General features: G+C 51.1%; 1 protein-coding gene across 2 annotated transcripts in view; it reads left to right on the plus strand.

Moving 5' to 3' along the window:
• Positions 1-26,190, plus strand: part of LOC149331932 (uncharacterized) — a 53,720-nt gene that overhangs the window by 23,733 nt on the left and 3,797 nt on the right. Inside the window, exon 1 of one of the 2 annotated variants that reach the window (XM_089556945.1) lies at positions 15,279-16,955. The exons of the other annotated variant lie outside the window; for it this stretch is intronic. Coding sequence (XP_089413071.1) covers positions 15,846-16,955 — 1,110 coding nt within the window. The 5' untranslated portion in view covers positions 15,279-15,845. Of the gene's footprint in view, positions 1-15,278; positions 16,956-26,190 lie in introns of those variants that run through there. 2 annotated transcript variants of the gene reach the window in all.

Genomic DNA, 26,190 nt, shown 5'->3' on the forward strand with positions numbered 1-26,190 from the left:
AAATTATTTAGCGGCAGTAGCCGAATACCACACGGTGATCCATGCATTCTAATATCTATGGCGTCATTTGAAAGGAGAAAACACGCAATAAAACTGGGTGTCTATAGGCATTTTACTACCGATTGAGAATGCCTTCCTTTTCTTTGCGTCATTTCCGACAAATAGACGAAATATTAGTGCGAGGACCCAACAATGTTGTGAGAAAAAGAAATGGCGCAGTCTGTCTCACTTCTTGATGGACACCTGAACCGCGCCGTAAGAGAGGGAGGAAGGTGGGGATGAAAGAAAAAAAGAGAAACAGGCGCAGTAGGGGTGGGCTCCGGAATAATGTCTACCAGCTGCGAATCCTTAAAGGGCAACTGCATAGGTTTTAGAAATCGACGAGCTTAAAAGGGTCAATTTGTGAAACTTCCAGGTAAAGTATGCGAAGTCCTTTTGGCCTAGCATTTGAAACGGTGACGTAATCACCAATTAAAATGGCGACGGCCTTCAAGCTTCTCCGCAGCGCACAACGCTAAGGGGGGACGCATGATGACGTCATCGAAAGTATCCGTATATGTCCAACGCATAAACGCCTTTGAAAGAAAAAAACCAACGCCACCGAAGTCAAAGCCCGGCGAACGTTGTTTGGCAGCCTCCAACGAGGCACGGCAGGGCGTGGCTGACGGCAGCAGTAATTTGAAATCATACCTTCCGTGACATCTCACTGAACTTCGCCGCACTCCACTGTTGCTTTGAGGAGAAGTGCAAAATTTAATCGTCGATTACGTCACTATTTTAAATGGTAGTGCAATGCAAGAGCGGGGGCTAGTTGGTGCTTCATATTGATCAATTCGCGCTACAAGGAACATACACACGGAAACACAAACGGACGAAGCGCTTCGTCCGTTTGTGTTTCCGTGTGTATGTTCCTTGTAGCGCGAATTGATCAGTATGGGTAGTGCAAAAAACTTAGCATACTTTACCTACAGCCTATATAGATTTCAATCCTTGAGTATCGCGAAATTCTCAAAAAGTGGCGCAGTTGCCCTTTAACGTGCACTGACATCGCGCAGCCCACGGTGCCTTTTGCGTTTCGCCTCCAACAAAACGTGGTCGCCGGAGCCGAGTTCGAGCCCGGGTACACCGAATAAGTAACCGAGCGCTCGATCTTGAATTCTCGATCTTGAATACTCTGTCTGGCGACTTATGTCTACTTCTCGCAGTCATATTTGCCGTTCTTAGTGTCTGACACGACAGGCTTATGCTTTTTGGCGTTTTTTCGTAGAACGCTTGGGCGACTGAATGCGTTGAGCCTTCACAACAATCTGCCTCGGCTATATCGGGTACAGGTGGGTGATGAGGGGTGGAGAGATTGGTGAAAGTTTTTGAAGGTGCATTTTTACCAGTGAATGCTCTGATGTGCACCCACCGGAGTGTGAATCAAGGATGGAGGCTGCACGCACACAGCGAAGTTATTTTTGGGAAAGCAGGCTATACTGCTACCGCAGTAAAATGAATAAATAGAAGAGTATGCATAATCTAACCTCTGACTCCGAGCGGGATTCGTACTAATGGCGGCGCAACAGAAAACTTTGTTTACAGATGCTTTAAGCTATTCGGCTATCTTGTAGGCTTTTTTTATGTTTTTTTATGGGGACTGGCAAGTCGGTTTCGGGGTGACGGAAAGGTATCTGCCTGTATGTATACGTGCCGACACATGACAGTTTCGTTTCTCAGTAGTGCGCGGGAACGTAGAGGGCACGTGCGGCGGAAATTTTGGTGCCCCGTAAGTACACTGCGTACGAGAAAGTACCAACTGACTCTCACCCAGACTTCGCGCACTTTTACTGGGAAGCTCCCAGACACCCTTAGAGCGTGTGGGGGTAGAGGTCTCGGACTCGAAGGAGCTGCCCTCGACTCAGCGTGGCAAGCTCAGCGGAGACCAGCCACCAAGTGACAAGAGGTTTTTGGGCGTTCGGTGCCCAGCTTTCGCTGGTCGCAAGCCAGAGAATGGGTCGGAGCCAAAGGTTCACAAAACAAAACAAAGTTTATACAGCAATTGAGACGATACAGAGGGTTTCACAAACACTAGCACAAAGACAAAGTGATTAGCAACACAATGCATCGCGTGCAAAGTTAAACTCGAGAGAGAATACAATACAGAGGCAATATTGCACCTAAAGTGCACTAACACAAGAGAGAGAGGTAAACAAACAAAACACAATTTGTTCACCGGGCACTTCGGCAGTCCGACGACCAGAGTTCCACGACGATGCCGTCCCGCAGACTGGCGAACGTTGCCTCGTTGGTCCGATGCTGGCCGAGTGGTGTTTTCCCCGGGAGTCGAACGTGCGCGCTTCGATGAAGCTTAAACGGCGGTCCGGACTGACTTGACAGCGGTCAATGCCTTCTTTTATAGGCTCGCTTTCCCGTCTGTTTGTTGTACGCGCCAAAGTAGGCGCGCACATACACTCAGCATTTACAGTGCTGTCTCCCTTCTCTATTCTCACTGGCCGCGCGTCCCCATTGGTCAGAGTGAGGAGTCGTTTCGCGAAGGTTCCAGCGTGTTCTAGCGTGGCGCCGTCGTGGCGGCGTCGCCGACGTCCGAGTGCAGAGGAGGGGGACGTGACTTAGTGCACGCAAGGCTACGCCCTTTTCCTCCGGTCAGCAGAAGAACCGACTCGCATGTTCGAGAATCTTCGGCGTGGATGACTCATTCCTTCGGCGCACGCCGTGGCGATGGAGAGAGAGGCACGCGCTCGGCGGGGGCTTTCCCTCTCTCCTGTTGGGCTCGCGCCGGTGAGACGCTGTGCGCGCGGCAGTTTTTCTGTGTTTGTTTCTAAAATGCGCCGAATTTTGTGACACTGCCCCTTCCTTTAAGAATATTGTGTAACAATATTCACAAATCACAAAATTCGCGCGCACATGCATGCGCTCACAAAGTCAGTGGCGAATGCCAAAATACATACATCAATACCTTGGTACTTTCACATACATAACCCAGTGCAATAGACAGGTTGCACTTCAAAACACGCCGCATTTCGATGGTACAATTCGCGCGCAAGTGCATGCGCTCACAATGTCAATGGCGAATGCCAAAGTACACACATCGATACCATAATGTTTTCACGTACGTAACTCTATGCAATGTTCACAATGCACATAAAAACACACCGCGATTGGGCAGTACAGTAACACAACATTGCAAACAGGAAGCACACAAGTATGAGGCATACTTTCTCCTATACTTCCAAGTTTGGCCTACACAGTTCACGGCGAACAGACTGGCCCTGTTCTAAAATTCGGGAACACGCCTGGCTCTCTTTCCTAAGTGATTCTTTCGCTCTGTCAATGTCTGCCTCTTGGCTTTCTGCCCTGGGAAATTCTTTCATATCCCAAGCATACAAAAAGTTTTCGGGGCGGCATGCACATGCGAACAAGACAATCGACATGTTCCAAGGCACTTGCATCAGAACGCAGAGACTCACAATAAGGACCGGTGTGAACACTCTCCTGGTATCCTTCCCGAATTTGACGGCGCGGCAAGCAAACAGCCGAAGCAATGTGCCGATCAGCACGAGAATCATTTCCAGAGTGTGTATTGCGCTGAGTTTGGCAGAAACTCCTGACACATTGTTTTCGCGTGTCCTTCTCTGGTTTTTCGTTCCTTCCTTCGGCGTTCGTGCTCCGCTGCGGCCACTCACTGGCTTATCCTCTAGCTTCTCACAGCTGTTTCCTTTGTTTCCGCACGTTTCTTGCGAAGTAGGCTTCTCTTGCGCGGAACGTTCCTGCGCTACATTTTGCCGTTCTTCCTTCTTGGGGGATTCTTTTATTTCTTCCTTTCTCGCGCTAGCTCGCTCGCGCTTCCTTCGCCGCTTTTTTTCCTGTCGATCACTGCGATGCTCTGACGTGCAGGATTCGCATTTTCCTCCCTCGCGGCGACCGTCTGGGTCCTTGGGAAATTTTGCCCCCTTGATGTTACCCAATATGAGGTCGTATATGGGGCGTTCCATGCAAAGTGCAGTCAGTTTACCGCTGTAGTAGGGAGTCTGCACCTGTACTCTAGCTTCTGGTAAGCGCTTAAAGGATCCGTCTACTAGCCGCACAAGGCTCTTCGTTCCAGTGAGATCCTTATCTCGCACCAAGCCTCGCTTTATGATGACCGCGCTGCTTCCTGTGTCTCGCAGCACTGAAATTCTTCGCGGCCCTACTTTCCCTTCCGAGACAGGCATCCTGTGCATACCGGCTTCGGGTCGCGCGTTCACTACCGCGTTCACAACGGGTACCTTCTTGCCGTTTTTCAGCTCGACAAAGCCGTTTTCGTCTTCTTCCTCCAGGTGATCACCTGAGGAGGCTCGCACGCACGATACCTGGGGAACGGACTTGCCCGGGTTGGAACAAGCCGCGGCTTTGTGCCCCTTCTGGCCGCACTTAAAACAAGCTGCAAGGTTACTGTTCGTGGCGCTGTTGCGGCAGTTAGATGCGTAGTGGCCTGTCTTGTTGCACAGGTAGCACTTCGGTGGAGGCTTTGGGCTGGATCGAATATCGCGGCTGTCGGATTTCTCTGCGCTTTCCGAATTTGTATTCTTGACTTTACTGAGATTGGTTCCTCCTTGGGCTTCAAGAAATTGGTCGGCAAGTTCTAGCATTTCAGAGAGGGTCTTGGCCCTTCTCTCCTTGAGGTATAGCGCCAAGTTCGGGTGACAACTGCTCAGGAATTGTTCCTTGATCAGCAGCTCGCGGAGTGCACTATATTCCTGTGCAATTTCCGACAGTTCCGTCCACCGATCAAAATAGTGGCTTAATCGCGCCACATATTGGGTTGCCGTTTCTCCGTCTGTGGGCTTTCCTGTCCGGAATTTGTCCCGAAATCCCTCGGTGGTGAGTCGGAACCTTTTAAGCAAAGCGGCTTTCACCTTGCCATAACTTGCTGCGTCTTCAGGAGACAGTCGCCCGAATACACCTAGTGCTTCGCCACTCAGACACGTGCTTAGAACGGTGGCGCGCTCACTGTCTGACCAATTCTGGCTCACTGCGATCCCTTCGAATCGCTTAAGGAATGCGTCGAGATCGTCCCTTCTTTCATCAAATTTTGGAAGCAACCTGCTGGCATCTATACGCAAGCTGCTACCTTCCTCTCTAGGGCTCTGAACTACAGCTGACTGATTCGCACCACGTTGCAGTTCCAGTTTCGCGGCAAGCAGCTTCATTTCGCGTTCAAATTCTTTCTTTTTCTTTCTCCGCTTCTTCTCGAGCCTTCTGCCTTTCTTTTTCAATTATCTCTCTCTCTTTTTCGGCTTCTTCCCGAGCCCTCTCTCTTTCTTTTTCGGCTTCTTCCCGAGCCTTCTGCCTTTCCTTTTCAATTCTCTCTCTCTCTTTTTCGGCTTCTTCCCGAGCCCTCTCTCTTTCTTTCTCGGCCTTCTCTCTTTCCTGGTCCACCCATTTACGCAGTCCAGCTCCGGACAACCCCATCTGGGTGCCCACCTCTACAAGCTCCTTTAAATTCATAGTTGGAGGCCGAACTCTGTACTCAAGGAAACGAGTACCTCTCCACGGTGAACCTCATTAACCGCTTCGGCGCGGCACCTCACAATATCGCTCTGCTGCTAACACTCGTTTACGATTCGTAAACTCCTTCTGACTCTTTCTCCGTTCTCTGTGCTTGCAACACCAAACGTCCTGTCGCGGACGCCAGAATATATTGTCACCCAGACTTCGCGCACTTTTAGTGGGAAGCTCCCAGACACCCTTAGAGCGTGTGGGGGTAGAGGTCTCGGACTCGAAGGAGCTGCCCTCGACTCAGCGTGGCAAGCTCAGCGGAGACCAGCCACCAAGTGACAAGAGGTTTTTGGGCGTTCGGTGCCCAGCTTTCGCTGGTCGCAAGCCAGAGAATGGGTCGGAGCCAAAGGTTCACAAAACAAAACAAAGTTTATACAGCAATTGAGACGATACAGAGGGTTTCACAAACACTAGCACAAAGACAAAGTGATTAGCAACACAATGCATCTCGTGCAAAGTTAAACTCGAGAGAGAATACAATACAGAGGCAATATTGCACCTAAAGTGCACTAACACAAGAGAGAGAGGTAAACAAACAAAACACAATTTGTTCACCGGGCACTTCGGCAGTCCGACGACCAGAGTTCCACGACGATGCCGTCCCGCAGACTGGCGAACGTTGCCTCGTTGGTCCGATGCTGGCCGAGTGGTGTTTTCCCCGGGAGTCGAACGGGCGCGCTTCGATGAAGCTTAAACGGCGGTCCGGACTGACTTGACAGCGGTCAATGCCTTCTTTTATAGGCTCGCTTTCCCGTCTGTTTGTTGTACGCGCCAAAGTAGGCGCGCACATACACTCAGCATTTGCAGTGCTGTCTCCCTTCTCTCTTCTCACTGGCCGCGCGGCCCCATTGGTCAGAGTGAGGAGTCGTTTCGCGAAGGTTCCAGCGTGTTCTAGCGTGGCGCCGTCGTGGCGGCGTCGCCGACGTCCGAGTGCAGAGGAGGGGGACGTGGCTTAGTGCACGCAAGGCTACGCCCTTTTCCTCCGGTCAGCAGAAGAACCGACTCGCATGTTCGAGAATGTTCGGCGTGGATGACTCATTCCTTCGACGCACGCCGTGGCGATGGAGAGAGAGGCACGCGCTCGGCGGGGGCTTTCCCTCTCTCCTGTTGGGCTCGCGCCGGTGAGACGCTGTGCGCGCGGCGGTTTTTCTGTGTTTGTTTCTAAAATGCGCCGAATTTTGTGACACTGACTAAAGCTTTAAGGGAGACCTATTACTCGCGCTACGGGGTCTCCCATACTGCTGAAGCAGGAGGGTCTTGTACATGCAAAATCCATCGGCTTTTCGTCCTACACCTCATAAGGTGGATTATACCTTGGGGGATACCCCTAAAAACATTTGGTCAACACTGTTCCCACTTCGAGTTATTGCTCAATTCGCTCTCGCCCTACCATAAGCTTGCCGTCCTGGTTAGCTCAATTGGTAGAGCGACTGTTCCGGTGTAGCGGTGGTCCTGGGTTCGAACCCGGGACCAGGACGAATTTTTATTTAACTACGAAGTTTCTGAGAAAGCTGTATAGCTTTCCTTTGTAGCCGTTTGGCTGCGCTCGGGTGGACGTCAATGAGTAATTACTCCCTTATTACAAGGTGGATTATAGCATATATACATAGCCGATTTCCATTAATTTCGAGTTCATTTCATTTTGCGGCTCTTGCCGTAAATTCGTCTTTTTGCTGCCGACAATAAATAAAATAAGAACTCACATTAAACAATTTTTTCATGCTCAAGTAACGCAGTAAACGCGCCAAAAGGAAGACGGGAGACGACACGAGCGCAGACTAACAACTGGTTTTTTTATTCTGGGAAAAGTATATTACCACGCGCCTAACGCGCCGCGCGGCCTCCGCGCTGAGTCGAAGACGACGACGAAGCGGCGGTGGGCTCTCGTGGCGCGCTGTTCTGTTGTGTGTCGTGGAAGTTGGCTCCATAATTAAAAGAAGGCTCCCGGTCTTGGGTTCTTCCCGACGTCTACCTTCACGGCTCCTCTGGTCGGGACACTGGTGGAGGTGCGGGGTAAGGCGAAGGCCCAGGAGATGGGGCCGCGCGGCGCACGACGTCCGCGTACGTGACTGGCTGGACAGGAGTCGGGTACGGCGCGGGATCGTATGGGGTCGGTTGCGGCGCCGGCACAGCTGCAGCGTCTTGTGCCCTGAGTGCCTGTCGGACTTCCTCGCGGATGACGCTGGTGACGGAATCGACGCGAGGGGCTAAGGTGGCTTGAAGGTGCTGCAGCTCCTCGCGGACCACGGAACGAATGAGTTCGCGAAGGGAGTCCGCATTCGTCCTGGGTTCATGGTCGAACCGGTCCAACGTTGATAGAGTCGACGTTTGGCGCAGTTGCCGGTCGTACTGATGGGATCTTTGCTGCAGCAATTTCTCCATGTGCACGGCGTCGGCCAGGAATTCCGCGACGGTGTTGGGCGGGTTCCGCACGAGGCCGGAAAAGAGCTGGTCTTTTACGCCGCGCATCAGGTGCCGAAGCTTTTTTTCTTCAGGCATGGCCGGATCGGCGCGATGGCAAAGACGCTTCACATCCTCGACGTACATGGCAACACCCTCACTGGGAAGCTGAATTCGAGAGGACAGTGCACGCTCTGCGCTCTCCCGGCGGTCGGTGTTGGCGTACGTACTCAGGAGCTGACGTCGAAAGTCCCGCCACGTAGAGAAAGTAGTCTCATGGTTTTCGAACCACGTTCGTGCAGAGTCTTCAAGGCTGAAGTAAACGTTACGCAGCTTTGTAGCGTCGTCCCAGCAGTTAAAGGTCGCGACCCGTTCGTAGTGAGCCAACCAATCTTCGGAATCTTCAAACAGGTCGCCGTGAAAGGGCTTAGGCGTGCGTGGAGTCTGAAGGGTGAGATAGGTGGGGCTGGCTGCAGGGACAGTCGTAGGCAGGGCTGGCAGTGGCGTCGCCATGAGTGGAGTGGTAGTTGAAGGCGCGCTCACAATAGGAAGGGCCTCGGGGGACAGGCCGCGGATCCTCCGGCTGGCACGATGGACAGGGGTGGTCACAAGAGGCGGACGCGTCGAGTCGTCCTCAGGAGTAGGGAGCATCGGCCGCACCTCCACCAGTGTCACGACCAGAGGAGCCGTGAAGGTAGACGTCGGGAAGAACCCAAGACCGGGAGCCTTCTTTTAATTATGGAGCCAGCTTCCACGACACACAACAGAACAGCGCCATGCTGCCGTACGGCGACGCAGAGCTTCCCCCTGAAGCTGGCCACTTCGTGGAGCAAGCAGAGCAGGCCCGTCAGCTGGCCCGCTTGCACATCAAGGACCAGCAATCCGCCGATGCCCGACACTATAACCTTCGGCACAGGGACGTGCACTACGAGCCGGGCGACCACGTGTGGGTGTGGACACCAGTGCGCCGCAAGGGATTGTGCGAAAAGCTTTTAAATAGGTATTTTGGCCCGTACAGAGTCCTGCGCCGCCTGAACAGCGTCAACTACGAAGTTGTCCCCCATGGAACTGTGGTCTCCGGCCCTCAGCGTCAACGGCCTGAAATCGTGCATGTAGTGCGCTTAAAGCCTTACTTTTCGCGTGACTGAGCGCTGTGTTCACGCTGTTTCGTACCTTTTCCCCTTACCCCACGTGTGAACTTGACTCTCCCTGCATGTCATCTAGCGCGCACTGTATAGTTCACCTCACCCCCAGTCTTTTTTTTTGTTCCTCCTCCCCTCACTGTACATACCCCATTCCACATCGAGACGATGTTTGCTTTCGCGGGGGGAATAATGCCACGCGCCTAACGCGCCGCGCGGCCTCCGCGCTGAGTCGAAGACGACGACGAAGCGGCGGTGGGCTCTCGTGGCGCGCTGTTCTGTTGTGTGTCGTGGAAGCTGGCTCCATAATTAAAAGAAGGCTCCCGGTCTTGGGTTCTTCCCGACGTCTACCTTCACGGCTCCTCTGGTCGTGACAATATAAAGCCGCAGGACACAGGAAACAACCTCAAAAAACAGAACAAAGGTTAAAACTTAAAAACCATACTGCGCATGCACATCGCATCCTGACGTCTTTTTAACGAAATTCGAAGAGTATCTATCTTCCACAGCAGACGGCACTCCCCTAAATCCTGGACCTCACACAACGCCAAGAAAGCCTGACTCCTACTACCAAATTGATAGATGGTGAAGCAACACACTCATCGGCTTCCTTCCAGATTCCATTGGCCTCGACCAACTCCCTACAAATGCAAACGGGGTTATTAAACAGGACACTTGTCTTATCTACTGGGGGAAGCAATCGTTGCACTCGCTGCAATACAAAGCCAATTTGTACGACACCGCTATCTTTTTCACCCATCTGTGATGCTCGAACAATTGCTCATTGCTTCCCCAATTAGGAAGACAAGTCTCCTGTTTAATCACCCTGATCGAATTTGTAGGGAGATGGTCGAGGCCTTTATGAACAGGAAGGAAGCAGATGAGCGGGTTGCTTCACCATACATCAATTTCGTTGATAAGGAGCCAGGCTTTCTTGGCAACTGTGTGAGCTCCAGGAGATAGGGTAGCGCCGTCTACTATAGAATATAGTCTTCGAGTTTCGATGAAAAAGATGTCATGACTCGACTATGACGCGCATGCGCAGTACGGTTTTTTTAGTTTTAATCTTTGCTCTTCTGTGTTTTGGATTGTTCACGGTGTCCTGCGCCTTCATATACGTTTCCGAGAATGTAATAACCAGTTGTTAGTCAGCGGTTGTGTAGTCTCCAGATTTCCTTTTGTCCTTTTTCATGAACCCTTTACCAACTAGCCCAGTTTTATGTTCTTGTAAACAAATCTTTGGATTTTTTATTTTGTACCGTGATGTGCAAGAAAAAAGAAAACGCATAGCAAGGTTGACTGAAACCCATCTGCGTTATAATTTTTTTTTGTCCTGAACCCGGTTGAACCCGTTTGAACCGGTTCGAGACGGTCCGAACCGGTTCGAACCGGAACGGAATGGCCCTCTGGAGCCGAACCCGGAACTTAACCCGAAAGGCGTGAACCCGAACCCGAACCGAACCCGAAAAAATGGCGGTTCGACACCCTGTGTGTGTGTGTGTGTGTGTGTGTGTGTGTTCCATGCACGTGTGCACGGCATATAGAGAGAGCCAGAAAGCGCGAAGAGGCTTATGAATACGGACGTCTGCGCTAGCTCTGGTTTTGAGTTTCGTCGGCGGTGTCAAGCAGGTCCCACCGCTGTTGTCGACGTTAATAAGTCAGCTTTTTCGCTGAGGTGCCCCCCAACCTAGAGTTGGAAAATAAACATTGAATTGAATTGAATTGAATAACATCCCATGGAGAGTGCTCCCAGCCATACCCCAAGTAAACTTGGGTCCCCACCTGGAACAAACGGCACACTCTCGGGAGCACACACTTACAATGCAAATGACCATAATGACTGAGACCCGCTTGTACTTATGCACCTGGCCAAAAGGAAGGGCTCAAGTTTCCCTGAACCTGAGCCATCCTCTTCATTATCCACATGTTCGAGCGCGTTCTTAAAGGTCGTAAAAAGATCCCAATATGCAGGTTCGGGGACCAGAAATTTCTTGTTTCGAATTGTTTAGTGCAAGGTGCAGGGTTAGTTCTGAGAAACATTGAGTAATAAAAGATGGTTGTGAATCGGCTGGTATGTAAACGCCTGGCTAGATTCTGCTCCAAGCCCTAAGCTGGAATGCAGCTGTGTTGACAACGCTGTGCCTTTCCTCTTCATCCTTTCGCTGGCATTCGGCGGATCCATGGGCAGCTTCTGACGGGTGCTACTGATGGCCAGATGTTTAGACGAACCTCCCAAGATGAAGTAGATTTGCAATGAGGGAGTATTTCCTCATTGCTGTCCATCCAAGCGCAGCTATTCGGCTACAAAGGAAAGCTGTACAGCTTACACAGAAACTTCGTAGTTAAGGAAGACTTCGTCCTGGTCTGGAGCTCGAACCCGGGACCAAGACAAATTTTTCCTTAACTAGTTCGAACCCGGGGCCACTGCCTCACCAAAGCAATAGCTCTACCTAAGCAGGAAAAACAGCGCACAAACACGGGACGAGAAAGAACATGACGTCACAACGCGCTGACTGGCAACTGACTTTTATTCCACCAGATGCGGGATATACATAGCCGCAAAAAAGATCTGAACAACAAAAACAAAACGTTATCGACCACCAGGATACATAAGGTGCGATTATTGCAGACGCTTAGCACGAGTCAAAAAGTGGGCTGAACCCCGGACCGTCGCTTCACCGGATCAGTCGCTCTACCAACTGAGTTAACCTGGACAGATAGAATATGGCAGGGCTAGAGCGAATTTATCTGTAACTCGAAATGGGAACAGTGTTGGTCAGCTGTTCAGGGGAATCCCTGAAGGCGGAGTAGATTTGTAATAAGGGAGTAATCACTCAATGGCGTCCACGTCAGCCATATGGCTGGGCTTGGGTGATGCGTATAATTCCTCCCTTATTATATGTACTACTAACAATCAAGCGGGCTGATGCTATGCGCATCATAGAAGCCAGCAGCATTGAGGACATCCCACATTTGTCACATATTTGCTAGCATGCACGCTGAAGTCATTGAACATATATAATTAATTCTTCTGAATGAAAATCCTCCATGATTTACATATTTAGAAAATTCCTGAAGTATAGCAGAAGACCACATGCAGTTTAAGAAGACGAGACAAGCGCAATCACGAAACTATTTAATCGGAGTGGGCGGCCTCCAAACATTCGACTCAGGTCGGCGCACGCGAAATACTTTCAAAACTGTCCCGACGGCATTCTTGAAAGGAAAGGATTTAAAAAGGCCATTTGCAGAAGGCCGCTTTCGTGTCACTGATGTAGACTTGGGCGTTCTATGCCATATAACTTTCGATAATTTGGGGACTGTAGAGTTGTGGCTTTCTTTATGAATCTGTTATCTCTCGTAGCCGTGGTCAACTCGGGCAGTCGCTGTATGTACTGTATCGTAAAAATTTGCATTTTCTTCATCGTTTATTGATAATCTTTCGAGCTCCCATGCGACGTAATTTACGCAACGCACTGTCTGGCCAGAGTATTATTATCTGCAGGTCAGATTGGGCATCCACCCATTTCGAGCATTTCACCTAGGGCTTACTGCGCTTCTTGGCGCAAGGACTCTGCTTGCAATGCGAGAGCAAAAGTGTCGCTATCAGTGGCCCAGGAAATCACATAAAAAAGTTCCTCTTCCCACTGGTGCCAGCATTGCAGCAATGTAGGCGTCGCCACCGTCGGCATGTCGAGCCGCAAATGGGGAACAAAAACGCATCCGCTAAGCAGCAGTGGAGGAAGACGTAGGAGAGTGGGCGAGATCTTGCTTCTTTAGCTTCTTTTTTTCGGGAGCTCGACTTGCCTCCAATTATTTAGACCAATCAGAACAATCGATTTTGAAACGCGCGCTGCGCATGGGGAGCCTCACAAATGATACAATCGAAGAGCTCTGGTCGCCCTCTACCCCCGCTAGGCACCGTTGCGGACCAATCAATCAATCAATAAATAAATAAATAAATAAATAAATAAATAAATAAATAAATAAATAAATAAATCAATCAATCAATCAATCAATCAATCAATCAATCAATCAATCAATCAATCAATCAATCAATCAATCAATCAATAAATACATAAATAAATAAATAAATAAATAAATAAATAAATAAATAAATAAATAAATAAATAAATAAATAAATAAATAAATAAATAAATCAATAAATAAATAAATAAATAAATAAATAAATAAATCAATAAATAAACCAATCAATCAATAAATCAATCAATAAATAAATCAATCAATAAATCAATAAATCAACAAATCAATCAATAAATAAATCAATCAATAAATCAATCAATAAATCAATCAATCAATAAATCAATAAATAAATAAATAAATAAATAAATAAATAAATAAATAAATAAATCAGACATGAACTTGTACGTACAGTATATGCCCACGCGATGAGACAAAAGGAAGAAGCTGCTGGCATTCTTCCTGACGAGGTCTCACCCCGGGTGACACATCAAAAATAGAAGGGTGATCAGATTCATTAAAAAGTCAACAAACTCTTCAGGTACGCTTTCCGTCCCGTCCGTCGGAACGACGAGCTCCGACCCCGGCTCCTGCGCCTTCGGCTCGACGCCGCCGGCACCGCCGGAATCAGTGGAGCCACAGTGAGGGTCACTTGCCAGACCGCCGGTTGACCGTGGTGGTCGTACGCGCGGCACATGTAAACGTCTGCGTCTACGAGGGTGACGTTTCGGATGACCAGCGTGAAGTCCGATAGCGTGACGTAACGGGCGCTTAGCGAAGGCAGCTGCTTGCCGTACCACTGGACGACGGGGAGAGGGTAACCCGTGGCCATGCATTCCAGGCGCGCCGTCTCGAACATGGGCACTGTCACCACCGTGCCTGAAGGCCTGATCGTGGCTGGCACTGAGGTTAGCGGCGTCGACCAGTTCACACAGCATGCAAAGGGATGGAGAAGAAGAGAGGAGAGGACAGTGAAGAAGGTGCATGAGATTTTAGCACACGGTGAAATTACTATAATATGCAAGTCATTTGACCAGGCGGGTTATCCATTTTTGCATGTCTGTTTTTATAACCAACAACTAAGCCCCCCCCCCCCCCCCCCCCGTCCCCTCCCGGCCCTGAGTATGCATGAAATGACACATCACATAGCAAGGTCCAGTTGTAAGCAGTCACATGACCTATAGATGTAGACCTGTGTGATTGCGGAGCCTGACCACACCTTAGCTAGGGAGCATTTGGGCTGCTTACGTGGAATTTAACGCCAGAGATTTCTGGCGTCGCTGTCAGTAACATTTAAAAGTGGTAATAGGATCAGTCATTTGCGCGGTGAACAGCATTCGACAATGACGCTGCCAATGGTACTTGATCATGCCACTTTCCATAGCACAGCATTTCATATGTAAGAGGGTCTAGGGTTTCCTCACTGCAATGCGAAATAGCAGCTATAACCTGGGCCCCCTCGATTTGGTTGCAAGCGTGTCCAAATAAATGAAATGAAATAATTCGGCTGGCCAGCAGCACTTGATGGTGCTGCTGGTGATAAGCATTTGATAGTGCAGTTGGTGGTAAACATTAGATAGCGTCGAATTATCGCTCACCGGGGAAGCCGACGTACATGATCTGTCGGCTGGTCCAGGGGTTGTCTGTGGCGCGGATGGCGAACCCAAGTGCTGCTCCTCCTACCAGGCCAGCAGCCATGAGCAGAGGAAGCAGCCGGCTGGACACGCCCTCCACCACCTGCTGTGGGCGTTCCTCTTCCACCTCCACCGGCAACGGAAAGCTGCCGCCCGATTGGACACCACTTGACGACGACGGGCCTTTCTGCTGCTGCTGCTGTAGCTGTTGCTGCTGCAGCTGTTGCTGGCGCTGCTGCACGAGCGAGGTGCCCGAATTCTGGACTACGGAGTTCCACGGAGAATTTTCGGCGCTGGGGCCACCGCCGTCCGTTCCGCCGTACCCGCGTTTCTGTGGGTTGGAAACCCGCGGAAAGGCAATGGACAAAACGGAACGTTTTAAAAAATTTGAAGGGACACGCTTAAAGTCCGCCTTAAAGGGAGACTGAAGCACTTTTTCTGAAAATCGGGCTGGCAGCGGCATCCTACAGTTTTCCATACTGTATGCTGGAATATCGCATCCAAATAAGGCAAAAACAAGCGCGAATTGCCTTTTTTAGCCGAAATATGCGGCCTGTGCCGCGGGGCACGCCGTGCGGCGCGCCGCCGCCCGTGATTGGTCAAGAGAGGTCGTGACGTCACTTTGAGGACTGGAGAAGCTGCCGATGCGGATCTGGCGCTGCGTTGGGGGCAGATCGCAGCTTTCCGTGTCGTTGTAACAGCGAATACGGCGACTATTTTTTTTTACTGACCACCGAAGAAAAGGATACTACAGTTTGCTCATTCCACGTATCGCCTGAAACCAAAAAAGACACAAGCAAAAAATTCTATGCCTAGCACAAGCATACGCCAGCGTCAAAGACGCGATACAGCACAACATCGGCTCGTATTCTCGGAAAGGAGGGAGGGCGCCACCAGCGCCACCGTGATCGGCTGTGCGCACACCGAGCTCCAGCAAAATCACGTCTACGTCCAGGTTCCTGACCTCGGATCGCCACCAACCGGTCTATAGGAGTGCTACTTCATCGCCTGTACGCCTGGTAATCAAAATTCCAAGCGTTCTGCGCCGTTTTCTGGCACATCAGCATCTGGCTGGCCGCCCACGCCGGGCGCGCTAAGCCAAGCCTACATCTGCACCGCCGGGGCAACGCCCCCCGCGCTCGCCAGCATGCTCGCAGCCGGAACGGCGGGGAGCTCGCCTAGCCAGTCAGCAGCCCAGGCGCTGAATCACAAGCACTGTGCTCCCGCGGCGCCCCGGCAAGCCACCTCAGCCACGATCGTCATGAAATTTGCGAACCACCTCAACCTCGGCAACACTTTATTCCCTGTGCTCTGTCGGTCCGTCATGGATTCCGCACGCCTAACCAAGACTGAACGTGACAATACCTACATCAAACTCCGCACCTCGCAAAACATCCTGGCCATCGATACCCACCGCCCAGCCGCTGCTGACAAGCTGCTCCAACTCAAGCAAGTTTCACTGAACAACACCCAGTACGAAGTCACCTCGTACGTAGCTAACGACCCCCTTAACGCCCGTGGTGTTATACACGGCATCACCATGGACTTTACCGAAGACGACTTTGCCGCTAACCTTCGTGTTGACGGCACCCGACTACTAAGCGCCCGCCGTCTCGGTCGTACCAACACACTTCTGCTCACCGTCGAAGGGCCCCGTCTACCACGCTATGCCGTCTTCTACAGCGGAGTGTACCGCGTCTACCCGCAAAAGCCCCACAGCAAACAATGCACGCATTGTCACGCCATAGGGCACCGTGCCGACGTCTGTCCTAACAAGCCTAGCCTTGTTCGGTGCTCGATGTGCAGCCAACCGTTTCCTCCTGACCAAGACCCAACGACTACCCCACATGAATGTGAACCACACTGCTGGAACTGCAAGGGCGACCACACACCGTCTCATCCTGAGTGCCCCGCAAGGAAAGACGCCGACGCTGCAGTCCTAAAGTGGCACCGCGCCCAACGACGCCATCGCGCCCGCGCCGCCCCTCCACCCCCTAAAGCCGACGCGACCATCTGGCCGCCCCTGCCTACCTCGAACCGCTACGAGGCCCTTCAGCTCTCCTGCAGCAGAAACAGCAGCAGCAACAGCAGCAGCAACAGCCCGGGGCACGAGACCGCGCAAAGAAGTCAATCTCGAACCAAGCCCTCTGCCAAGCGGCCACCGTCCACCACTTCTGGTGCGGCAACCAGCACCTCCACCTCCTCTACTAAACCGCAAGCTTCCGTGATGCAGTCACAGACTCCACCAAGTCACCAGGTGAGCGGTCCATCTCCCACATCCATCGCACCCCCTCCCCCGTCCTTCCAACACCGGTTTTACTCACGTCCCTCCACACCTACTCCACTTTCACCCCTCCCTACCGACAACGCTATTGCTCTCATACAGCAATCCCTTGCTCCCGTCCTATTGGCCTTACAACAACTGACGGCTCGCGTCGAGCAACTAGAGCACCATCTCCTCTCCCTCGCGTCCTCTGCCCCATGCTCTCCCGACACAGACTCCAATGCTCCCCCTCGAAAGCGCGCAAGCGCCCCTCCTGTGCCTAACCTCGACACCATGGAGGAAGACCCGCATGATGAGTGATATCATGCGACACACATCTCCACCCCAAAACCCTCTAATTATTTGGCAGTGGAACTGCCGCGGTTTTCGTCGCAAGAAAAATGCCCTCTTGCAACACATGCGGATTACTGGCGTTAACCCAGACGTCATCGCACTGCAGGAAACGCACGGTGCCTTTTCTCTTCCAGGTTACGACCATTTTACTCAGCCAAGTATAGTCATGAAGAGAAAAGGACATCAAACGCCCCCTCCTCCGCCGATTTTGACGGTTACATACATACGGCGCACGATACCCACCATTCAGGAAGAATAATCCCACCTCAACTCCGGGACGAAAGAGCATGTCCTGACACACTCCACCTATCAGGGTCACCGTATCACGATTTTAAACTGCTACTGGACTCCCTCCGACTCTAAAACCAGCATCCCACTTTTGCATACGGCCCTCCCTGCCTCTAATGTCCCTACTACTTTCGTCCTTCTTGGTGACTTCAACTGCCCACACCCTGCATGGGGATACGACCGTAGTTCAGCCTCCGGACGAAAACTCGACCGCTTCGCCAGTATTCATCACCTCACCCTCCTGAATGACACGTTCATGCCTACACGTCTAGGATGTGGAGCACAATCCGACAAAAACCCCGACCTTGCATGGATTCGCAGCGATCTCCGCGCTTCTTGGAGTAATACGGGTGACACGATGGGGAGTGATCACTGTATTCTTCAATAACGCTCACGTCCCAGCGACCCTCCAGACCACCCGGAACACATCTACCTCCCACTATGCTCGTAGACTGGCCAAAGGCTCGGCCAGCCCTCGACTCCTTATCAGTCTCACTCGAGGACCCCGAAAAATGGTGTAGCGCCATTATGGAGACCGTCTCCCAACACACCAAACATATCCACCGATCTCCCGACTATCCATACATTGACACACACCTACTTGGGCTATGGAAACAACGTCGCCGGGCCATAAAAGCTTGGCGCAACTGTAGATCTAGCCACGCACTGAAAAGAAAAGTTGCTGAACTAACGCAAGCAGCCCAAGAATACGCTGACCAACTAGCCACGAACAACTGGCTTCAGCTCTGCGATGACATGGTCGAGAGACTCCACACTCCAAAAGTCTGGCACATTATGCGCACTCTACTTGGACAGGGTAAACCTCGTAACACACTTCAAAAGCTACAGTTGGCCCTCTCCGTCTCACAAGAAGAGCTGGCTGAGCAAATCCGAAATCAATTTTACCCATCCTCTACTTCTCCTGCCAGCTCCCCGTCATACCCTTACACCGAAGAAGAAGCAGACGAGCAAGGAATGAATTCTGACTTCACATTCGCCGAACTTCAGGCTGCTCTACGCTCCCTTAAGCGAAACACAGCACCCGGCCCAGATAAAATTACCTATGGTATACTCCGTAACCTCCCCGATTCAAAACTAGACGAACTTATTCAGATCATTAATACTGTTTGGCGCTCCGGGAAAATTCCCGCTGCGTGGAAAGAGGCACACGTAATTATGATTCCGAAACCAGGAAAATCCTCTGCGCTGATCACTAACCTCCGACCTATATCCATGACTTCTTGCCTAGGGAAGCTGATGGAGAAGATGGCCCTTACCCGCCTCGAATGGCACCTGCATACCAATCGCTGTCTTGCTCCCACTATGGTGGGATTCCGCGCCCACGTATGCACACAAGACATTGGACGGCAAATCTATAAGATTTGTACGCCTTCCCAAGCAGCGCACAGCTTCGAGTTTTGACCGGCGTGGATATCAAAAAGGCTTTTGATAATGTCGCCCACTCCGCAATTCTCACCAACCTGGCAGACACTCGGCCTGGGGTCCGCATGTTCAACTACATCAAAGACTTTCTTACAGACAGGACCCTCCGAATCATTGGCCCCGACGGCACACCTTCCGCCCCCTTTCCCCTCACCGCAGGTACACCACAGGGATCCATTCTTTCACCTATGCTTTTCAACTTGGCAATGAAAGAACTGCCCCGAAAACTCGCTGAAATTCCTGCCTACGCCACGCTATATATGCGGATGATATCTCTCTCTAGTCTACCACAGGAAACGCCGGGGAACTAGAATCTACTTTGCAGCAAGGCCTCGACGTCGTTCAGGAGCATGCACGCCGCATAGGTATGAGTTGTTCCGCCGAAAAGTCGGAATACATCGTGGTTTCTAACGCTCCTCAAAAAACCGCTTCTTCCTACCGCGAACTCATTCAACTCTCTCTCGCGCAAACCCCTATTCCCCGACGGAGCCACATCAAGATCCTTGGCTTCACTTTTCAACAAGATGGCAAGTGCAACGTGTGGCTTAGCCAACTCCTGCAACAACTGAACCAAATTCGCCACATGCTGTCCCGTATATCTCGTCAAAAGCATGGACTCAGAGAACACGAACTCCGTCGAGTTATAGAAGCACTCGTTTATTCGAGGGTCATGTACGCCTACCCCTATCAACGCCTCACATCCTCTCAAGTAAGCAAACTGGAAGCGTCTCTGCGTCGCTTCACTCGATTAGCCATGGGAGTTCCCATCTACGCCGCAAATGCTCTGATCGCAGACGCCGCCATTTTCAACTCCCTCGAAGAACGCGCAGCAGCACACCACCGAGCCCAGATACACCGTCTCTCTACCTCCGAGCAAGGCAGAGACCTCCTCAGCCTTTTCGAACACACCATTTCCCAACTACCCTCGCTTCAACCATCTGCTCCCCCGTGGAAAAGCCTCCCGCGTCTTACTGTAAAACCCATTCCACGCCACATGTCTCCAACGATAAATCCCGGGCGGCGTGAAGCACTGGCGAACCATTTACCCGCACTGGGCCACGACACTTACTATACCGATGCCCATATCCTCGAGCACCAAGTAGTTACTGCAGTAGTCGGCCCTCGAAGCACCTCCACGCATCTCCACACAGGAGTGCCCTCCTCAACCGACGCAGAAACGCTGGCCATAGCAGAGGCGATTACGCTTCACGACCACCTTTCCTCCACCATCACCATACGTGCAGACTCTCAGGCTGCCATACGCTCATTCGAATCTCAAAAACTCCCTCCCCATATCCTAGACACTTTGCTGCAATACCTAACAGCCCACCCTACGCTCCATGTCCGCCTTGACTGGATTCCTGGTCATCAAGGTATACCGGAGAATGAGCTTGCTCATGCTCTGGCCCGTGAAAAAATACCACCGGGCCCTCCGACTGCCTGGCCAGCCCATTATAATCCCAAGGCAGACCGCGCTACACACCGACAGGACCGCCGCGAACACCTTCGCAATTTGCGCCACATGCGACGAACCCTTCCGTCACCCTCCCATTTCCTTTGCCTTGCTGACGCCACTCTAATTCGACAGGCACAGACTAACTCCCTTCCCTGCGAACTGTATTCCCACTGCATCCTTCATAAACCGGGCAAACCCGCCTGTCTCGTGTGCGGAGAGCACCCCTCAAACATTCATACATATTGGTTATGCCCCCGCGCCACTAACTCTCCCACCATACCTTCCTCGCATACCTTGCCTCCCCCCTTTCACCTCACGTGGGCCCGATGGACCGCTCCACCAACCTCTCCGCAGCCCACCCTCTGGCCGCTCCTCGCCGCCCGCATCCGACGCATCCAAGGGACACGTGGCCCCACTCCGCCACCGCCGATAAATAACGCCCACCAAACGGGCAGATAAGAAGGCTCGGACTTGAGCTGAAAAATAAAAGTTATCTCTCTCTCTCTCTCGGAAAGGAAGGGGTGCGAACAATACTCAAGTCAATTACCACCACCGGACGCCTCCTGGCTCGCCCGGAAGAGCGTCATCCTAAAGAAAAGGCCCAAAGCACTGTGTAAATCCTGTTCTCAGTACCCGGCGTTGCAGGTTGGGGCAAGAAAGTATTTCAAGTGAACGATGAAGGAGCACAAAGTTGGTGTCAAAATTAGCGAAGCGCAGTGGCCAAGCACTGCGAGGCATGCGACCACAAGATAGTGACGCAATCATGGTGCGCTGGAAACCAAGCCAAATACGCGCACAAATACGCTTCACTCGTGGCGCGTTCAGCAGATGCCTGAAAATATTAATCGCTGCCTCGGAAACGTTTGCCCTTCCTAGATTTGCAGTTTAGGTTCAGTGAAGTAGTTGCTAACTATATGTGTGTTTAAAAGCCAAGCTAGCTGCAACTCGACCGCTGCCACAACTTGATGAAGAAACCGAGTAAGGTTGCGGTGTTTTTTTGCAAAAACTCGGTTGGAATTCATTTCTCTCATAAATTTGCATCCGAAATCAACGTCGAACGCTTTCATTTTAATTGCTTAGCTAGGATTAAACGAGATGCCGCATATGAAGAGCTTCGATGCTTGCTTGCTTTGCTTTATTGTGATTTGCTCTGCTTGCTTGCTTGCTTGCTTGCTTGCTTGCTTGCTTGCTTGCTTGCTTGCTTGGACACGTCGAACCGAGTATAAAATCACTAACCGAGCCTTGCTGAGCACGTCTCAGGTGGTCTGGCCGCACCTAAGCTGAGGAGAGCGACACATGCTTAAGCCTCTATAAGGTTTCTTCAGGGGCTAAGTGAGCATGTTTCTACTTTTAAAAGAGGCGCTTCTTCAGAATGGTGACACGCCTCTTATGCGCGAGGAAATCGATGGAACTGTGTCATGGTTCAGCCGCGCCTTTTCGACAGAAATCTCCAGAGATCACACTGGGACAAGCTCTGCCTGTAGCCGCTCTTACGAAAGTGTTTCGAGCAGAGTAAGCTTGCTTTAGTCGGCTTGAACTCTTCGTCACAGCAGCGAGCGGTTGCGCTGCGAGCTTGTGGTCTTGCGGAAAACAGTGGAAGACGACACAGTCGCGGTCGTAGTTGTTCGTGGACACGAACGCAGAGTAGCACCTGTTGAATCTGATTCTCAAGGTCGGCTGACACGCTTTGTACGTCGCAACGCACGTAGTACGAGGAACAACGCATGCAGCACGAGAAACAACGCGCGCTGAAAGCGCGCTCGGGTGCGCCGAAGCATCCCCGGCTCCTCAACATGACGTCACGCAGGCCGACATGGACGAGGTTTCCCTCTCCGCTGTTCCCCTCTCCTGCGCTCGCGCGGGGCGCGGGAAATTTAAACAGCGCGTTTTAATTGGTGATTGCGCCACTGTTTTAGCCAAAATCGAAAAAATAATTTCACAGACGTGATCAGCAATGACACTACTTCAAAACCCTAGAAGGTTAGCCGATTCGAAAACCGCCTCAGTATCCCTTTAAGGGTATGATGCGACAGCGTTAATGAGTGAATGCCCGTATATGCGGAATTGGTCACTCTGGATTTTCACCACTCCTGGTGCAGTGGTGCAACGGTTAAGCGATGCGCCACACTCTAAAAAAAAAAGGTAGTTGAGGTTACTACATTTTGGGCTAGCAACAACCGTCACATATATGACTACCTATGTAGTAACTGTGCGTAGTAACTGGAAGGTAGTAACATTTACTACCTCTGGAGAGGTAGCAACAGTAACTACCTGCAGTAACATTTGCTAGATTGTTAGATTTGCTGCCATTCAGGAAACCCTTTTCATTATATAAAAACATGGGGCACTGAGTAGCAATGTCACCAGGAATGTTAGTGTATATACGTGTGCATATTCCTATCATCTATTTCCAGATCAACGTAGTAATGGATACTACCAGGGTTATAATGAGGTAGTACAAGTGTAATGACTGCCAAAAAACGTAGTAACAGCAGAAGTCTCTACCTTGTTACTACTTAATTTTCTTTTGAGGTAGGAACAAGGTCGTAGGAACATAGTACACAGGTAGTAAGGGTTAAAAAAAAGGCTGCAACAGCAGCCGTTACTACGTTTCCACTACCTTTTATTTCACTGCCCTGCCATGGCAGGTGCTGCCACCGGTGGGTCTTGTGCGACCCAGGTTGCTCTTCCCAAGCAAACTATCATTAATTTAACTGCCACCTACCACTGTGGTCCGCCTGCTCATAATCCGGTGGGCAGATTGGGATGACGACACACGGTCACGTGACCTAGTCGGCCCACCTAGGCTGCTTCTCTTGGGATTCTTCGCTCATAACGCCGACGACGGCGGCGAATTATCTGGGGAACGGGAGCCTTAAAGCTATCGCGTTAAAATTAGGGACCCACTACGGGAGACGTGGGATGCTCTGAAGCGATACTGGGGAATTCGTTTGACGCTCTAGGGTAGCTGCTGTGTATGGTATTCCGCAGGGAGCTTCTTTGAGGGACCACTTTTGGAGCCGCTGCGGAACCACTCGTTTTGGTTTGGTTTGGTTTATGGCGTTTAACGTCCCAAAGCGACTCAGGCTATTAGGGACGCCGTAGTGAAGGGCTCCGGAAATTTCGACCACCTGCGGTAATGTCAGTGCACGTTAAAGAACCCCACTCGTTTTGGGATAGCTAATCGAATGTAAGGTTAGACTCCTGAGAAAAGAAAATGCGCGGGAACTTCCGCAATAAGATCGCACAGCGACTGGTTGTAGCTAAGCGCCGCTGTAAGGGGTCTGGTATTTCGATGGTTGCAGATGTCGAGAAGTCAGCCCCGCTCGTTCGGTGGAGTTCGCGGAGATCTCTGGGGTTCACGTTTGGGAAAGGGGTCGAAACGCGTCTCTTCTTTTGTCCTTTTTAATCACGGCAGCTATGCGAGGGGCTAAAAAGCACGTTAATTTTTCACGCTCACCAAGTTACGGTCCTGCATCTTCGACCCCTTCCAGATTGTGGACCGAACACCAAAGAGGACAGACCGTGAAGACGAGAGCTCGCGCTTGCCGCATCCGTGATCGTTTTCGCTGCAGTGGAATAAGTTTTCTGTCGCGACATAATGCCTCGACCAAATGCGGCCCCAATGATGTTTGCGCAGAGGAAAAAAAATCCTACTGTCGTAAATTAAAGAGGTGGTTAGAGCCAAACAAAGATTGCTGTTTTTCTGTAGATTGGCGCCCTACTTCTGCATTAAGAAGAGGAAGACGAGAAGCCATGCTCGCGGCTGCGCTCATTTTTTTTATGTGCCTTGGCCACTCCCCCGTAGTGGGTATGTGCCATTTTGTTTGAGGCCGTCCAACCAACTCATGGTTCCATGCCGCACGAGCCAGCAGTCCACGTCGCCATCTACAAGACTGGTCGCTTTCCCTAGCAGCCATCTTTCTCGGATCTGGACTAACTGGGCGTTGCTCTAAGTGTACAGCATCACCACCATCATCATCATCAGCCTGACTACGCCCACTGCAGGGCCAAAGCCTCTCCCATGTCTCTCCAATAACCCTGTCCTGCGCTAGCCGCGGCCACCATATTCCCACAAACTTTTTTATCTCACCGACCCACCTAACTTTCTGCCGCCCCCTGCTACGTTTGCCTTCTCTTGGAATCCACTCCGTTACCCTTAAGGACCAGCGGTTGTCTTCCCTTCGCATTACATGCCCTGCCCAAGCCCACTTCTTGCTCTTGTTTTCAACCTCTTGCCATATTTGCATTCGGGCTGGAAGCACTGTACGTCACGGGGGTATAACTCAGGTCGATCTGCACTGAGCGGCCGTAATTGACCTAAATCTGGAGCTGGACTACGAAGTGCGCACGCATTCGAACCGCTTTCAACTCTCGGTCCCGCCTTGGGGAAACCGTCCGTGACGGGTAATGTGCAGCTGGGTTTATCAACGTTGATGAAATCTTGCGCAAGGACCGCCGTTCATATGAGATGCGGTGCGATAAACCACAGGTGCAGTGAATAGGAAACGTCACAGCGGAAGTACCATGTGGTCCTTTTTTTTTCCTTTCTATTCCTGGCTTGTCTCGTTGTATATCACAGTGAATTGACCAACTTGCCCAGCTTTATAACCTTTCTAATCGGGGTGCAGGATGGACGCTGGTGGTTAGGCTAGCGATCTTCAGGACGGCGGTTTGTTATAGCTCTTCCGTAAATGCACGGGTAATTGCCATTGGCCGGTGCTCCAGAGAGAAGTTTATAGGCTGCTGAATAGTTCTCACCCATAGGCAGGATAGTTCTTACCCATAGGCAGGCCCATGAAAATCCTACTTTTGTAGGGGAGAATTTCTGGGCAGAATTAACGGCCTAGTTCCATCCCCAAACGTTGGTTGAAAGTATACATTATAAAGCTCATCATCCAAAGGCTCAACTTCGAAGAAACCTTACCGGCATTCCTCAGCTCTAAATAGATGGCGAGAGCGTTGTGCACGTAGGCGATGGCCACAGTACTTCGACCATTTCTTTCCTATTGTAGCCTGCTGAGAAATAAATTCCAACGTTTAAGTTGATTAAGAATGGAGGTATACCCTTAGATCACGGTACTCGGTTGACAACTCTACATTAAAACGGTAACGCATGGACACCACAGCCCGTGGTGTCCATGCGAGGTGGGCGCATGGACACCACGGGCACTTACTACAGTCCATGTACTTGGGGTTTACGTGCCCTTCTGTGCGCTCCTTCCTCTTATAGAGAGACCTGCCTTATAGAGACCTGCATTTTCGGTTTGCGAAATTTAGTGCGTGCGAAATAATCTAACGGCGAAATCATTAGCAAGACTTTGAGGTATAGAATAATAAGTTTGCAGTATTCGCCGCAAAAGTAATGTGGGTGGTCCGTTACGGTGAAGTGATAGCACTCGACACCCCGCACTTCCGTTTATATACTCGCACAGTCAGATGTTGTCACGAAGGCAAAAAATGCACAGGAACACCTAATTACATTGACTTTTAATTCGATAGCATTAGAAGCTGTTGAGGGCCGCCGCGGTGGCTCAGCGGTTATGGCGTTCGGCTGCTGACCCAAGACGCTTGTTCGATTCCGGCCGCGGGGATTGAATTTCGATGGAGGCTAAATACCAGAGGCCCGTGTGCTGTGCGATGTCAGTGCATGTTAAAGAACCTCAGGTGGTCGAAATTTCCGGAGCC

The sequence above is a fragment of the Amblyomma mixtum genome, chromosome 8 (genome assembly GCF_055824585.1).
Source record: "Amblyomma mixtum isolate Tamu chromosome 8, ASM5582458v1, whole genome shotgun sequence".
Classification (NCBI taxonomy): domain Eukaryota; kingdom Metazoa; phylum Arthropoda; class Arachnida; order Ixodida; family Ixodidae; genus Amblyomma; species Amblyomma mixtum.